This window comes from Telopea speciosissima, chromosome 4, assembly GCF_018873765.1.
Source record: "Telopea speciosissima isolate NSW1024214 ecotype Mountain lineage chromosome 4, Tspe_v1, whole genome shotgun sequence".
Taxonomy (NCBI): domain Eukaryota; kingdom Viridiplantae; phylum Streptophyta; class Magnoliopsida; order Proteales; family Proteaceae; genus Telopea; species Telopea speciosissima.
In genome coordinates, this window is record NC_057919.1 from 4,850,235 (window position 1) to 4,865,141 (window position 14,907).

The 14,907-nt window shown below is 39.0% G+C and overlaps 1 protein-coding gene across 4 annotated transcripts; it reads left to right on the forward strand.

Annotated features, from left to right (window-relative positions):
- Positions 1-1,035: 1,035 nt before the first annotated feature.
- Positions 1,036-14,672, forward strand: LOC122660472 (serine/threonine-protein kinase CTR1-like). 4 transcript variants are annotated; one of them, XM_043855790.1, is made up of 15 exons: positions 1,036-1,926; positions 2,293-2,591; positions 2,679-2,823; positions 3,322-3,437; positions 3,857-4,065; positions 6,394-6,945; positions 7,104-7,144; positions 8,948-9,016; positions 10,190-10,290; positions 10,396-10,480; positions 10,555-10,657; positions 10,736-10,800; positions 11,827-11,958; positions 12,463-12,557; positions 14,025-14,672. In XM_043855790.1, the coding sequence occupies exons 1-15, from the start codon at positions 1,231-1,233 to the stop codon at positions 14,134-14,136; spliced, it is 2,820 nt and encodes a 939-aa protein (XP_043711725.1). In that variant the 5' UTR covers positions 1,036-1,230; the 3' UTR covers positions 14,137-14,672. The 4 variants fall into 4 exon arrangements, with proteins under 4 accessions (XP_043711725.1, XP_043711724.1, XP_043711727.1 ...); XM_043855789.1 differs by having other exon boundaries at positions 10,555-10,653; positions 10,732-10,800; XM_043855792.1 differs by lacking the exons at positions 12,463-12,557; positions 14,025-14,672 and having other exon boundaries at positions 11,767-11,954.
- The last annotated feature ends 235 nt before the right edge of the window (positions 14,673-14,907 follow it).

The window sequence follows — 14,907 nt, forward strand, 5'->3', positions numbered from 1 at the left end:
GGGCCAATTACAATACATGTGGGAGCATAAATAGAGGTTGAAAATTTTCACATTCACAATGGGTGGTGGTCATTCTGCCTCCCTTCCTGTCTAGGTACAAGCGCCACGCTACTAGGGAGAATTCTTTTTCCTTAAAATTTAATATGTGATCAAGCTAAATTATGTGTGCTCATCCATATATTCTTTATGGGAGAATCAATTCATAAAATTTTTTACTCACTTAAAAGCAAGGTTTCAAGAATCAAGATCAGATCGAATAGATCGGTCGATCAAGATCGGAATCGATCCTTGTATGGACACTAGGGTTAAAGGCCAGATCCATGTCGATTCCGATTCGTTTTTTTTTATAAGAGATTCGGTTTATTATCCGGTTAGTCACCCGCGGGTGAGACAAACAACCGTTGTCATTTCCATTTATAAATTCGAACAGTACGGTTTCGTGCTTCCCAAAGACGATGGCGGGACCTGGAACGTAAAAACGATATGGATTTAAAGGCCGAGTTCCCAAGTGAAACCACAAATCGACTCGTTTCTAACCTAGACCAGATGCTTAATACGCAATTCCATGCCGACGTGTTTTAACCAGCTCGCTTTCATGCTCACGTGTAGCCGTGGAAAAAGGGGTGCGTATCACGCAGTGTGTGTTATATAGCAGTTCACGCTGATTTTAATTCAAAGTTTCCCACCGCTGTCGTCTTCCCCTGTCCTTGCTCTTAAAATAAACCAGAAAAAACTGAAGCTGGGACGACCTCTCTCTCTCTCTCTCTATTACTTTTCCTTTATCTCTGAAGTCTGTACGAAACCGCTTACGTAAACTCTGCAGGAAGAAAACCGGTCTTCGGCTCTCAATTGCGAATGAGAAAGCGCGTTTCGTGATCCCAACCGCTGCAAAACTGCTTTTAGTGCTATCCTCTGATACCACCTCTCCTCTTAATTGTTTTTGTTGAAACCACTGGCAGTTGATAAAAATCTGCCGTGAAGTTTTAGATATTTTATTGTATTGTAATTTATATATTTATTGTTCGAGTGGAGGGAGCGAAAGTGAAATGTCCTTCTTGTCTTCTTCTGCTTGTGCTTCTCCTTCTGGAACACTTGGAGGAACTTGCAGTTGCAGAGCTTCTGCGATCAATTAAGGTACTTCTGGGATGGTGTGAATAGATGACGATTGATAATATCTGAGAGAAACTCTGAGCGTTTGTGTTTCGTCTTCTTTAGGATTGGCTTGTGAAAATGCCTCATCGAACGACATACTTCTTCCCGAGGCAATTTCCGGTTGAGGGATACGATTCTGTTGCGTCCAAGCGGCTGCTCCCCGATCACGGGAAGAATATTCCGCAAGCGACCGTCAATGTGGAAAATGGCCAAAAAACGTCCAAGACTGTAAAGGAGGCGTCGATTGGAAAGAATCTAACTGTCTCGGATCTCTTCACGGGCAAAAAGCTTAGTATTGGTAAGCAGTTCTTGGCTTTTGGTGATCGGTTGTTGGAAAGGAAGGGGTTAAAACGATCCATTCATGTGAGTTCGAGATTTGATGATGAGGACAGAGAGCCTTTCCTTGAGCCGGAGCAAACGCTGGAGATGATCGTCAGCCATGAACAGATTCTCGGCCGACAAGCTTCGTCAAGCAGGTTGTCCGGTGAGAGTAGTTACGCCGGAAGCCTACTCTCGGGGATGACGACGATGGACGAGAATGTCCACACCAATGCTAAGGATTGGCAACTGTCAACCAGGCGAGATGAGGACGAAGACGGAAGCAAGGAAAGCTTGGCGCAGAAGTCACGGGATAGTTACTACTTGCAGCTTACGCTTGCGGTTCGTCTCACCTCGCAGGCATGTCAGGCTGATGAACCGGTTCTTACTCGAGGGAGTGCATCGGATGCCCGTGCAGGTTCTTCCGATGTTGAAATGGTTTCCTATCGTCTCTGGGTAAGTAGATTTTATTCCTTCCCTACCTCTTTTATCACTTGGACAAATTGAATTTTTTGTTGCGTCTGTTCCATTTTAGTTTTCGTTGTTTTAACTTAAAACTTCTAAACCTTGTATTTTTAGAAAAATAGCATTCTCTTCGCTAATGATGCATTTTGATTATTGATTACTGGGGGAGCGTAGATGGATTTTGTCACGACTCGTGATTGATTGGAACTAGTTTAATAAAATTTGAAAGTTGGAGCATTATTCTTAACCGTAATATTTTTCAAGGCACGCTTTGTTTTGTCTTTGCGATCGTAATTGTTCAGCTAATCTCTGTTTGACATGCTAAGGTTTTCTTTGTTCTTATGGCATCTTTGTCAGGTGAGTGGATGCTTATCTTATTCTGATAAAATTTCGGATGGTTTTTATAACATTCTGGGGATGAATCCATACCTATGGTTGATGTGCAATGATTTGGAGGAAGGGAGACGGTTGCCACCTTTACTGTCACTTAAATCTGTTGATCCAAGTGATACATCGATGGAGGTGGTACTTGTCGATAGGCGTGGTGATTTACGCCTTATGGAGCTTGAAGCCAAGGCACGAGAACTGTACAATGCATCAGCAAATACATTAATGTTGGTTGAGAAGCTTGGCAAACTCGTTGCTATCTATATGGGGTAACATCCTTTTTTCTTTGTTAGTTTATTATGTAATCCCTATCCGACTCATTCCTTTGATGGAAATATCTTCATTGGAACCTAAAGGGGCCCCTTTCCGGTGGAGCAAGGTGATCTCCATAGGCACTGGAAATTGGTGAGCAAAAGATTGCAAGATTATCAACGGTGTATTGTGCTCCCCATTGGCAGTCTATCTATGGGACTCTGTCGGCATCGTGCTATTCTCTTCAAGGTGGCTGGCATTCTATTAGATGGATTACCTTGCCCATTTTGCATTTTAAATTCCATTATTTGTATTGTGCAGCAGACCATCGATCTTCTTACCTTGCCCATTTTGCATTCTAATAGATTGATCAGAATGGAAGTTCAAATTATTGCCTTATGTTTAATTCTAGGTCTTTGTATTATTGATTCAGTAATCCATCTAATGGAAGTTCAAATTATTGCTTTATGTTTAATGATAACAACAAAAAAAGAAGTGGTTGCATCTTTAGGGAAACTGCCTCTACCTCCAAAAGGGTAACCATACTAATGCTAAATTATGTATTTAGGCATGGATTATATAAATGGTGTTGTTATTGTCATTATTACTTGTCATTTAATGGGCATTTTCGATATAGGTTGAGCATGTTCATTCAATAGAGAAGTTATTTGTTCAATGCCATGATAATGCAATAAATGATATGGGTTGCATTAGTAGATCTAATGGATGCTGGTTTTGCATTTACAGAAGTTGGCTGACTGCATAGGTTTGCCTTGCCGGATAGCTCGGGGTTGCAAGTATTGTGCAGCAGATCATCGATCTTCTTGCCTTGTCAAAGTTGGAGATGATGAGCAGTCATCGAGGTCAGATATTGCTTTTCTTACCTAACCATTCTTGTGGTACATGTGTTTTGCTTGGTTTAAAAAATTACCACCTTAGACACGGTTGGGGTTTGCACTTGGTATAAACTTGATGCGTCAGTTACTTCCCGCAAAATAACGTGCTTTGAACTTTTTCATCTTGAAGGGGTTTGGTACAGTGTTTGAACTCTCTCTTAAAGTTGTTTGAATTATGACATACAAGTTATTTATTTCCAAAATGCTATCTACTACCTCTTCTATTATGCCAGATGCACTAGGGATCATTGATATGTGTGACACTTTCTGTTTAAGGATTTATTGCATTGACAGTAATGCATTCTGGCGTGTGTTACCTTTTCTTTTTCTGTTTCTTTTTTTTTTTTTTCAACTTTTTGATGCATTTTATTTATTTCTTTTAACAGGGAATATGTAGTTGATCTAGTTGGGGAACCTGGAAATGTTCATGGTCCAGATTCCTCGATTAATGGAGCTTTACTTTCATCAATGCCTTCACCATTGCAGATTTCTCTTCCAAAAGGTCTTCAACAACCTTATATGGATAATGCGTTTTGTAATCCAATGCTTAAGACAAAGCAGCCATGTGCTTTTCCTGAAAAATCTCTAAATTCAGGTATTATTTACTTTGGATGCCTGAACATCCGATGTTATGTTGTGTATTGGATGATTTTGTATGGAATCATGTTTAATTATGATTATCTACATCAGCTGCTTGGTGATAGGTGAATCTGTGGATGCAAAGGTTACTTTTGGTTTGTTTACATGATTATAGAAAAAAAATTCTATTGCTTGTTAGTTCTCTTGTTCTATGATGAATTTTGTGCCACGGATTGATTTTGTGATTTTGGTGACTATTGGGCTATTTATGCACTATACTACTTCTTCATTGGAAAAGACATAACTTCGTCTCTTTTGGCATTTCTACAATTGTTCACGTGGCAAGTTCCCTCTTTCAGTTGATTGCAAGGTACCTGAGTACCTCAAAATTTTAAATCTTTAAAGGCAGCTCACATGTTGTACATGAACAGTCAAGTTGTATATGTGATTTGGAAACCGTAGTTAAATCTATCTGGTGGGTGGATTGGATTTGCCATATCATTTTTTCATGAGGATGGCATTGTGGAAAAGCTTTTGTTGTCTTCATTATATTTGTGTAAACATATCAGGTTTCTTGGCTCCAGTTTGTCTAATAAATTGTCTCCGCCTAAACTATGGTGCCATATTATGTGATGCGGAGCATATTTTTATCCAAGTTACATTTTATATCTACATGCATCTTACAAACAAAGTTATCACAAATACAATCAACTCTGTGTCTAGCTGTGATTAAGTCTTTGATGAACAGAAACTGAAACTGATCCATTTCCTATATCCAATTTTGAAATGATTTAGGTGAAGAGAAATTATGATTTCTGCCTCCAGATGGAGCAGGACTCTGCATCAAGTTTGAAGTTATGAGTTTTCTTGTTAGGAAATGCCCTGTCTGAACTGATAGATCGTGTTGTCTTCATTGCCTATCAAAAAAAGAGAGTTGGGCGGGGGGGAGGGGATACTTGGATACTGCAAGTCTTCAAAAGCACCCTGGTTGCAGTTTGATTTAAATTGGATTGATCTGATTCCAGCGAAGAAGAGAATGGAGAGTAAGGGTACTGTGGGGGCTGTGGGAGAAACAGCCATACTGGTTTCTGTTCAAAATGGAGAATATTACACTTTGGCATGTCTCTTTTTGAACATACAAACATGGAAGTGCAGTAATCTCACATAATTTTGAAAGAGTAGTTGTCTATTCTTGATTATTTCTCCATTTGCTGGTAAAAACTATATTAAACCAAGTATAAATCCTCCGGATTATCCCTTTTTTTATCGGATTTTCTATGTACCCCACCATACTTGTACAGACAAAAAAAGGTGGCAGTGGAGCCAAAATTCAAAAAGCTCCAGAAGTATGGAATGCTTCAGGATGCTCTCTCTCTCTCTCTGACACTGTGTGTGCGAAACAAAATTTGTAACTGGTCCTGTCTTGACACACGCATACGCGCACACACCTTTGACATGTTTTGAGTAGGCATTTTCAGTGTAATGTTGGTGGCAAAAGTGATTCTCTTTTCACTCTATTGCATAAGAGGCTAAGTGCACAAACCAAAGCACTAGAACCACACCCTATTTCAGGTATCATGGTTTTGGTCTTGATTCTTTTTCTGATTTCCAGAATCTTGTATCAAACATCAAACAGCATTGTGTTCTAGTGGTTGTTGTGGAATGATATTGGGCATCTCCCCCCTCCCCACAGTCATGTGTCGATCTTGAATCTTTGCCTTCAACTTTTCAAATTTTAGGTCATGATGGCTACGGCATAAGCTAAGTTTCTCAATGTGTATTGCCCGAGTTATGGCTATCTCTTAACTTTCTTGCTTGTGTGGTTTTAGTTTTCAATGTTGATTTGCATTGCTTATTTGTGGGTCTTGGTGGTTTATGTCTACTGTAAAAATCTAAGGGGCAGGATGAAGTTACGGAGCCTCTAGAATAGCTTGCTGTATAGGCACTTAAGTAGTCTGTCTCTTTCAGCTACAATTTGGTGCCGCTTGAAGTTCACTCAGATTAAAGAAGGATTTTGCTTTAATTTATTTATTCATTTGTTAATTTTCTTGTTATGGTTGCTTTACTTCTTCAGGTCTCAGGTTAAGCCCATTTATTTTAAGCCCGTCCTAGGATTTTGTAATGACAGGCTAAAACTTGTCTTGGGAATCTAAAGATTTTTTGAATGAGTGTATCTGGCTAACCTTTTCATCTAGACCTTGTAAAAGTTTTCCTTTTGGTACTATAGATTTGTACATCTATCTAATTACAAGCATCATAGGTTCTTATTTCTTGACTTATGAATGTATATGCAGCTGAGTTGAAGTAGACTATCGAGGCTAACAGTCGTATCTACTTTTTGCAGCGAACATGCTTGTGGTTGACGATGACTGTAGAAGCCGTCCCCTCGCATGCTTGCCGAAAGAAGTTCAAACATTGTACAATCATGACTTGTTTGCAAGTCCAATGGCCCCTATGTGCTTTCCAATTGATAATGCTAGTGGAAGGTTGGATTCACCATTGATGCCTCTGGAGTCCAGAGATGATAAGGCCAACTATTTCAAGACCCCATCATTGGCTTCTTTGGAAGGCAACTCATCAGAAGTTCTGAATGCTGCTCCAGGAATGCCAATGCATAGGCATTCCAGCCTTAACAGAGACAAAGATCTTACATGTGCAATTTGTAAAGAAGGTTTGGTTGCAAAACAAAGTCCAGTTATGTGTGGTTCAATTGAACAACCCAAAATACAGTTATGTAGTCAAACGGAGCTGAGGGAGATTGAAAGCAAACCTGAGAACCGGGGTGGTTTTGACCATGGTACCGTGCCAAGATATTTGAATATTGAGCCTTCCCTTGCAATGGATTGGCTTGAGATCTCTTGGGATGAATTACAAATAAAGGAGCGCATTGGTGCTGGTACTTTTTGTTTTCTGTTAGTTGGCTTTTACTAGTCCCCCTCCCCAGGGGGAATTGTGCTTGTCAAATATTACTTTTACTTTTATTTTTTAATTATTGAGGTGATTTTATTTGTGGGTGCTTTGTACTTATATTAGTTTTGACATTTTGTTTTGAAGGTTCATTTGGGACAGTGCATCGTGCTGAGTGGCATGGTTCGGTTAGTTCTTTTACTTTGCTTTAGGATCAATTTATAGTTATAGATTACGTCATGGGCTTCATGTTTTTATCTGACAGTGCCCATTTGTTGCCCTTGAGAATTGAGATTCTGCATTTAGCTAGGGATTATTTGGATTATATGTATAAACTGCACTTCACTATTGAGAAATTTAATAAGCAGTATATGCTATTCATATGTGCCTTCGAGTATCTGTGATTTTTTTTTTCCTGATATTGGTTCTTGTAAATGATAGAAGTGTAGTTGCTCTCTTCATAAACCCCTACTGGTGCCTTGTACCCACATAAAACATTAATGATTAAATTGCAATAAAAACTTTCTAATTCCTGTCATCATGGAAATTCTCTATTCCTTGTTGGTCACTTTTGAGGATTCTTGTTGAGGTTCCTGGTAAAGTTACAAAATAAAAATCTAGAAGTTGAGAACACATAGAAGTGTGTTTAATTGTATTTACCTGTAGGAAAGCATTAGCATCTGACTCCCTCATGGATCCTGCACTTGGTTTGAGGGGATATAGCTCAGTTGGAAGAATGTCGTAATTGCAGTTGGGTTGTTGCGGTTGCTGTAAGGTCTTTAAACCTACTTCTATGTGAAGACATAGATATGTCTTTGAATGTATTTAGCTGTAGGAAAGCATTAGCATCTCACTCCCTCATGTATCCTGCATGTGGTTTGAGGGGATATAGCTCAGTTGGTAGAGTGCCGTCAATGCAGTTGGGTTGTTGTGCAGGGTAAGGTCTTTAATTGTCCAGATGTTGATGATAGCGTTTTCTACCTGAACCAGTGGATCAGCTTTAGGTGAAAATATCAGTTAGCTGTGTGGTTCAGCTGGTTGTGCTTAACCTTCTTCTTTCCCATTGTAAATCGATAACATAAATCACTTGGGCTAAAGTGTCTGGAATATATCCCCTTGAATATGGATTTTAATGGGGAAAGGTCACCTGCTGCTTTAGGATTTAGGGGGTGTTGGAGGCTCTGCTTGAGAATGCATTTCTGAGCAGAAGTTGTGATGTCAACGTGCTTGTTTTCAAATGGTCACCAATCAATTAATACATGCTTCAAATGCACCAATGTGTATCCTGCAAAATGTATCTGTTATGTGAGTTTGTTAGGTCATTGATAGGGTTTCACAGTTAGCAATCTTATATTGGTGAGATTAATCTAGTTTTTGGGAGTTGGTTAGTACATCTTTGAAATTAGTGTATTGCTTTCTTCAAGAAACTCAGAGAGTAGTTTTCACTGTGTTCTAGTTGGATTTTAGAATGTGAAAAACCTGTGTTCTAGTACATATTTGATCTTAGCTGGCACATGAGTAGTTAATAGTCACAGGCATGTTTTGGTACCACGATCCTCTATATTTCCTTTTCTTCAACATGTATTACACAAATCAGATGCACGAGTTTCACTTATTAGACAGCAACCTGCTGGGTGTGTTCAAGTTCATGGAGTTGTCTCTATTCTCTACTAAAAAATGTGGGTGTAATGTGTAAGTGTGGGGGCTGATTGAGAGCTGTTCAATTTGGTTGCTTGATCTTGTCTATGTTCTGGACATTTATTGTGTGTTTTGTTCATATTCTGACCCACCTACTTTGCTCATTCAAGTTGATCTTGTCCATGCACATGAATTGCACATATAAGTCTGTGATAGCCATAATAATATGGCTTTTCTGCCCTTACTGAATTCATTACCATATCTTCTATCTGGGATAATTTTTACTTTCTGCTATTTTGTTCTTGGACTGTGTCCCGGGTACTTTTTAATGAAGATTCCCGCATGCGATGCAGGATGTTGCGGTCAAGGTTCTTACTGTCCAGGATTTTGGTGATGACCAATTGAAGGAGTTCCTAAGAGAGGTATGTGTATGAAGATTGACTTTGTATTGCTGCATATGCCAAAAGCATTGTCATATTTTCTTTTTGTATAATGCAATAAATTCTTTCTCAGTGTTCTGAGTGATGCTTCTTTCGGTCATCCACCTCTACTTCTGAATTTTCTGGCCTGCATCAGAGTGCTCCTCACTTGTTAGTCTTCATTGTGCATGGTTAAATCATCCCATAATACACTATCTAGTTTGATAGTTTCATTTGCAGTAGGATAACCTTGGTAATGGGATGCACCAGTAGATAGTTGGACAGATGAGATCATATATTAATTACTGTCTACTGGCATATGCAGAGATTTGTGTTATTCTCAAATTGCTTTATGTGGTAAACCTATATTTTTGTCAACGGATTTATGTTACATTTTCATTTTCTGTGTATGGTATACAGTTCAGTTGCATTTATCCCCATTTTTTGGACTTGTATAACTGCAAAAAATGGCCATTTCAATTTTTGATGATGACATTCAACAACAACAACAAACTCAGCCTTATCCCAACTAATGGGTCAGCTACATGGATCCAAGCAAAACAAAGTAGGGAAAATTGAGGTCAAAACAAAAAGGGATGGGGAGTGAGATGAGAAATGGAAAATGGAAAATGGAAAATGACAAATGCAAGATGGATGATAAGAGGAAAAATGAAAGTAAGAGGAAAGAGGAACAGCCCAGCAAGTCAGGATAATCTCAGCTAAATGGGGTCTACTACATGGATCCTTGCCCTTCAATACGCTCTATCCGAGGTCATACTTGGAACAAGACCTAGACTATGCTTGTCCTTCCTCACAATTTTTAATGATGACATTCTATCTTGTTAATATAGAATGAAAGATTACACTATTTTATGTGTTTTTCTTAGTTCATGTTCTAAGTTCTAACTTTTTGGTCATTACACTATTTTATGCATTGCATAATTGTTATTCTAAGTTCTACCATTTTGGTCATTTTACCACCTTCCTCATCACGCAGTACCACCATGAATTTTATACTATTATGAAGTGAAGATGAAGACATCTTATTGATGCTTCTGCAAATAAAACACTTAAGAGGCTATAATGTTTTCGTGCCATTTATATCATTCTTTATTCTTGGTTATACCGTAAAAAGTTGTTACTATGAGTCAACCAGTTTCGTGACGTTGTCTATAGGTTGCAATAATGAAACGGATTCGCCATCCAAATGTTGTCCTTTTCATGGGTGCAGTTACAAAGCGTCCACATCTGTCCATAGTGACTGAATATTTGCCTAGGTAAACTGTTATACTCATGCTGTCTTATAATTGTAGAATGTGGTCTAACTGTTTAATTGTTCATGTACCCAATCCTTTTTAAAATCCTGAATCCTTTTGAAACAGGGGTAGTCTTTACCGCTTTATACACAGGGCAGCTGCTGGTGAGATCTTGGATAAAAGGAGACGGTTACGCATGGCTCTAGATGTGGTTTGTATCAGTTACACTTGATTTGTTTTCTTCTTGTCATCTTTACTGTCATTTATGCTATTTTCTGGATGCAGGCAAAGGGAATCAATTATCTTCATTGCCTGAACCCTCCCATAGTTCACTGGGATCTTAAATCCCCAAATCTCCTTGTTGACAAGAATTGGACAGTGAAGGTAGACCTTGTATTTAGCACCTTACTCAAAAGTTTCTCAGATTGCATGCATTTCTCATTTTTACATGTATACGTGTAGGTCTGTGATTTTGGGTTGTCCAGGTTCAAGGCGAACACTTTCATATCATCAAAATCTGTTGCTGGCACAGTGAGTCTCTCTCTCTCTCTTGGTCACACATCTTGAATGCATGTTTGCACATACGCACACACACACACACAAACACAAAATCTCATACAAGCAGAGTTATTAGAATGCTGAAAGTCATTTATCAATATGGTGCGTAGTTTGATCTACATGTGGAAATCGACATGCCTTTTATTTACTTAAAGATGATGGAAAGATATAGAAGAGGGCTACCAAAAGGAATCTGCCTTTGATCTACCACTTGGTTATTGTTTCTGACCCAGAAAAAGCTTTTTTTGATGTAGGGTTATTCTTTTAACTGTCTCCTCATCTCTTCATTTTACTAATTAAACCCTTGCCCAGCCAAAAAAACAAAAAAAATAAAATTGTGGGTGGAAGTGGGAGTGAACTAGTGGTCACCTGCCGGCTAATACGCCACTTGTTTTGTATAGCACAAGAAAAGCTTTTTGGTGTTGTAGTTCAGGTATAGAGATTTAGCTCTTAGGCAGTCTAGGCCACTTGGGTATGGTGAGTATCTGCCTTTTCTGTCATCTACCTTTTTATTTGGATTCACATTCTAAGAGTACGGAGGATATATTAATGTGGGAGCTTGTCTTAATAGGGTTTCAGTTTGAGTTGAATATTGGTGACTAGGGTCCAAAATTTGGTCTAGCTTTTGTTTATCTGATTCAATGAACAGTGATTTTATGTCTCTGTTAGTTTATTTTCTTCCCCACTCTGCCCGCACTGTCTCTGGACTGAAGGTTAGCTTAATCTTCCTTGTTGTAAATACCTGATGAATTTAGTGATATTCCCAATCACTGGATCTGTTTTCCAGTTTCCTGTCATCATTGCTTTTCCATCTTAACTTTGGTATGTCTCTAGTCAGGGAAACAGATGCTAATCAGACTAATCTCTCGAAGATCTATTACCTGATTAATACTTCAATTTATTATGAGGAAGTCAGATCTTTTCATCAATATCTTGCAGGTTGAAAATTTTCTTCGCAGTGCATCTACCAGCGTGTAACTCTCTTCCTTTCCCTTTCAGCCTGAGTGGATGGCTCCAGAGTTCCTTCGAGGAGAGCCCTCAAATGAGAAGTCTGACGTTTATAGCTTTGGAGTGATCTTATGGGAGCTTACATCCATGCAACAACCTTGGAGTGGACTCGGCCCAGCACAGGTATCGTCTTTTGTTTGGGAAGTGACAAACTGTCCCCTTTTTCGATTTTATCATTATTATTATTAGGTGAATTATCATTCTCACAAAGGTTTGTTATTTTTCCAAATGTCACAATGCATCTATTTTGCCACGTGGACAGATGATAAGTCTATTTGGATAGACAGGACATGGTCTACATTAGCCACTTGTCAAATTTCATAGTCTAATTCAATCAAATACCCCCATTTGTATTGGCACACATCCCATGTATGTCCATGCATGTGTACCAGTACTTTAGACATTACTGTGCACTCTCTTCACTCTGAGTGGGAACAGATGGTTTAGATTAAAAAGCATGTAAAAATAGTTGGCTCAGATTTGTCTAATGATTTTTAAAAAACATCACCTTCCATTGTTACATGGTTAACTACCCTTATTATTATTATTTGGTTGCATTTCATACAGCATTGTTTCTCAATCATGTTTGTTGTTCAATCTTGATTGATTAACATAGTGAGGTTTCAGGTGGTTGGAGCTGTGGCTTTTCAGAATAGAAGACTTGTTATTCCACCAAATACCTGCCCTATGTTGGCATCACTCATGGAGTCCTGCTGGGCTGAGTAAGAATTCTGGAGACTCTTATTTGTTAAAACATTTTCCTGAATTTGATTTGTGATGTGGCTCATTATCAAGATAGTGTACTGATAATGGTAGACAGCCTTGTTTTAAGCTGTTCTTGGTCTCGATGCTTGCCATTGAAAGACTAGTTTAGCCAAAGGTTTTTACACTGTTAGGCCTGAATCCATTTTGGGCTTCATTCTTAGAGTTGTGTTAACAACTTAACATTAACAAGTAGTTGTCAAAGTGACCGCTGTTGCAATTTAGGAGTTTTCTGTTTTAGCTGTTCTTGTGGATTCTCTAATCTTACACATTTTCTTAAGTGATGTATAGGTTGAAAATGAAGCTAATGTAGGACAGTTTTGTGGTAAGTAGGGTTTTCCTTCCTCTTGCTTCTTTTATTTTTTGGGTGGGAGGGGGGGGGGTTAGGTGGGGGTGGGGGGAAGTGGAGCTGTATTAACCAGGTTTTAAAGGGTTGCAATTGATTGGTGGCGGAGAGTAAGGTAAGGAAGTGGAGTTATGAAAAGAGAATGGGTTTTCACTGTTGTTAAAGTTCCATCAGCATGACTCTACAGTATGGAATAGCACAGCTCAAAGTTCAGTGGAATTGCTAGGTTGAACAAACATCAGTTGAAGCTCAGAAATTCCATCAGAGATTCAAGAATCTCAGTCTGACAAATTGGATAAAAGGACTAAATGGTTGTTTTGTAGAGATGTGTTGATGTGCACTTTCACATGTTTCGGTTAAATTGGAGAAGGAAATCCTCTACAATGATTCTCTGCTTTCTTTGATAAGCTATGATGCTGTATAACATGTCCCATAACATTCTTCCCATCTAAATGTCCCCTGATTTCTATTGATTTGCTGGGCTGTTTTGCCTATGCCAAATCAAGAGCAATATCTTGCTGGTAGAAAGTTTGTTATTAGGTTTCTTAGATGCATGATGAAGCAGAATGTGGCAACATCTGTGAGCAACACACATTGATCACTCTTTGAGTCTGTCATGCCCAATTGAGACACTTGGCAGTTTAGTCCACCCTGATCCAATATCTATGTTTCTTTTGTGAGCTTCGGTGAAATGGATTTCCTTTTCTGAAGGAATAAGAGTAATGAGGAGATATAGCCTATTTGATGCTCATTTCTCAGTGCTGGACAGCCAACTGTAATTCTACATGGGTCACATGCCCTGAAAACGTATACTTTTAGGCTCCTTGCACCAGCTGCACGAATAACAAGAGCTGGGATGCCTCCTTGTCTGGAATCGTCCTCCTAAACAGGTTTGCAGCAGTAAACTTTACTCTGCTGCAGTCCTTTGGTTAAGCTAGTATCCCGTCTTCTGTTATTGACATGGTACTTCTTTTTAAGTAAAATTGCTGGTGTTTCTTCCTACCTTTGAGCGTTTCAACCAATTTCTCTTTGCACGTTGTCTCCAAATATGTTGTTAACTGTTGCATATTTTCTTTCACAGTGACCCTAAGCAGCGTCCATCGTTTGCGAATATTGTTGATTCACTGAAGAAGTTGCTCAAGTCACCACCACAGTTAATACAAATGGGGACCCAGCAAGGAGTGGTCAAATGAAGAGCTTCACTGTTTTGCGGAATTCCCTTTGAAATTGGTCATCATGGGCTAGTTTTGGAGTTCAAGCTGAAGTTGGGAATCCGACTTAACCATGGCTACCCTCCAATCCCGGTGCCTCCTTAACATTACCATCTTTCTGTTCCTTGCCCATGGTTAAGTTGTTGATTATTTAGTAATTTTGCTTTTCTGACCCCATTTGGAAGTCTTAAAAGTGCTCAAAAACGGAATCCAGTAACTGTATATGCAGAGATGTTTCTGTATCTCCTGGGATTTTTAAGGGGAGATCAACTTCCACCAGCGCATGTGGTCTTTTCTGCGTCACAACGACACGAATGCAACGATTGGAATGCCATGTGATATAATCAGCTGACCCTCTTTTTTACGTCAGATCTGAAGTACCGACTCAGATTCTAATTCTATTAATAAGTTCATTAGCCTGTAATTGTATCTGAAGCCGATTGTAACTGCAGGTGTTTTAGAAGCCAAATCTGTATCATCAAATGCAATTATGCAAGTGAAGTAATTAAAAATGTTCCCCTTGGGCTTTCATATGAGGAGAACTTGACCGGTTTCTCTGTAAGTTCCTGTGTTGTGATTGCAGAGTTGGCCTTCAAAATTTTTTTGATGCTCGACCCTCTAATATTGTTATTCTTTGGACTTTGTTATTATGAACGTGTTATTGTAGCGATACTCTCAGGTTGAATTCATTCCGTCTCTGATAGCCAAACCCAGATTCTGTAATTGCAGGGGCTTTATTGTTTTCTGGTTGGG

Excerpts from the sequence above, each read along its gene's own strand:
- LOC122660472 (XM_043855790.1), top strand. The coding sequence starts at position 1,231 with ATGCCTCATCGAACGACATACTTCTTCCCGAGGCAATTTCCGGTTGAG. Across the intron at positions 7,145-8,947 it reads GTGCTGAGTGGCATGGTTCG|GATGTTGCGGTCAAGGTTCT; the intron begins GTTAGTTCTTTT and ends CATGCGATGCAG. Across the intron at positions 12,558-14,024 it reads ATGGAGTCCTGCTGGGCTGA|TGACCCTAAGCAGCGTCCAT; the intron begins GTAAGAATTCTG and ends TTTCTTTCACAG.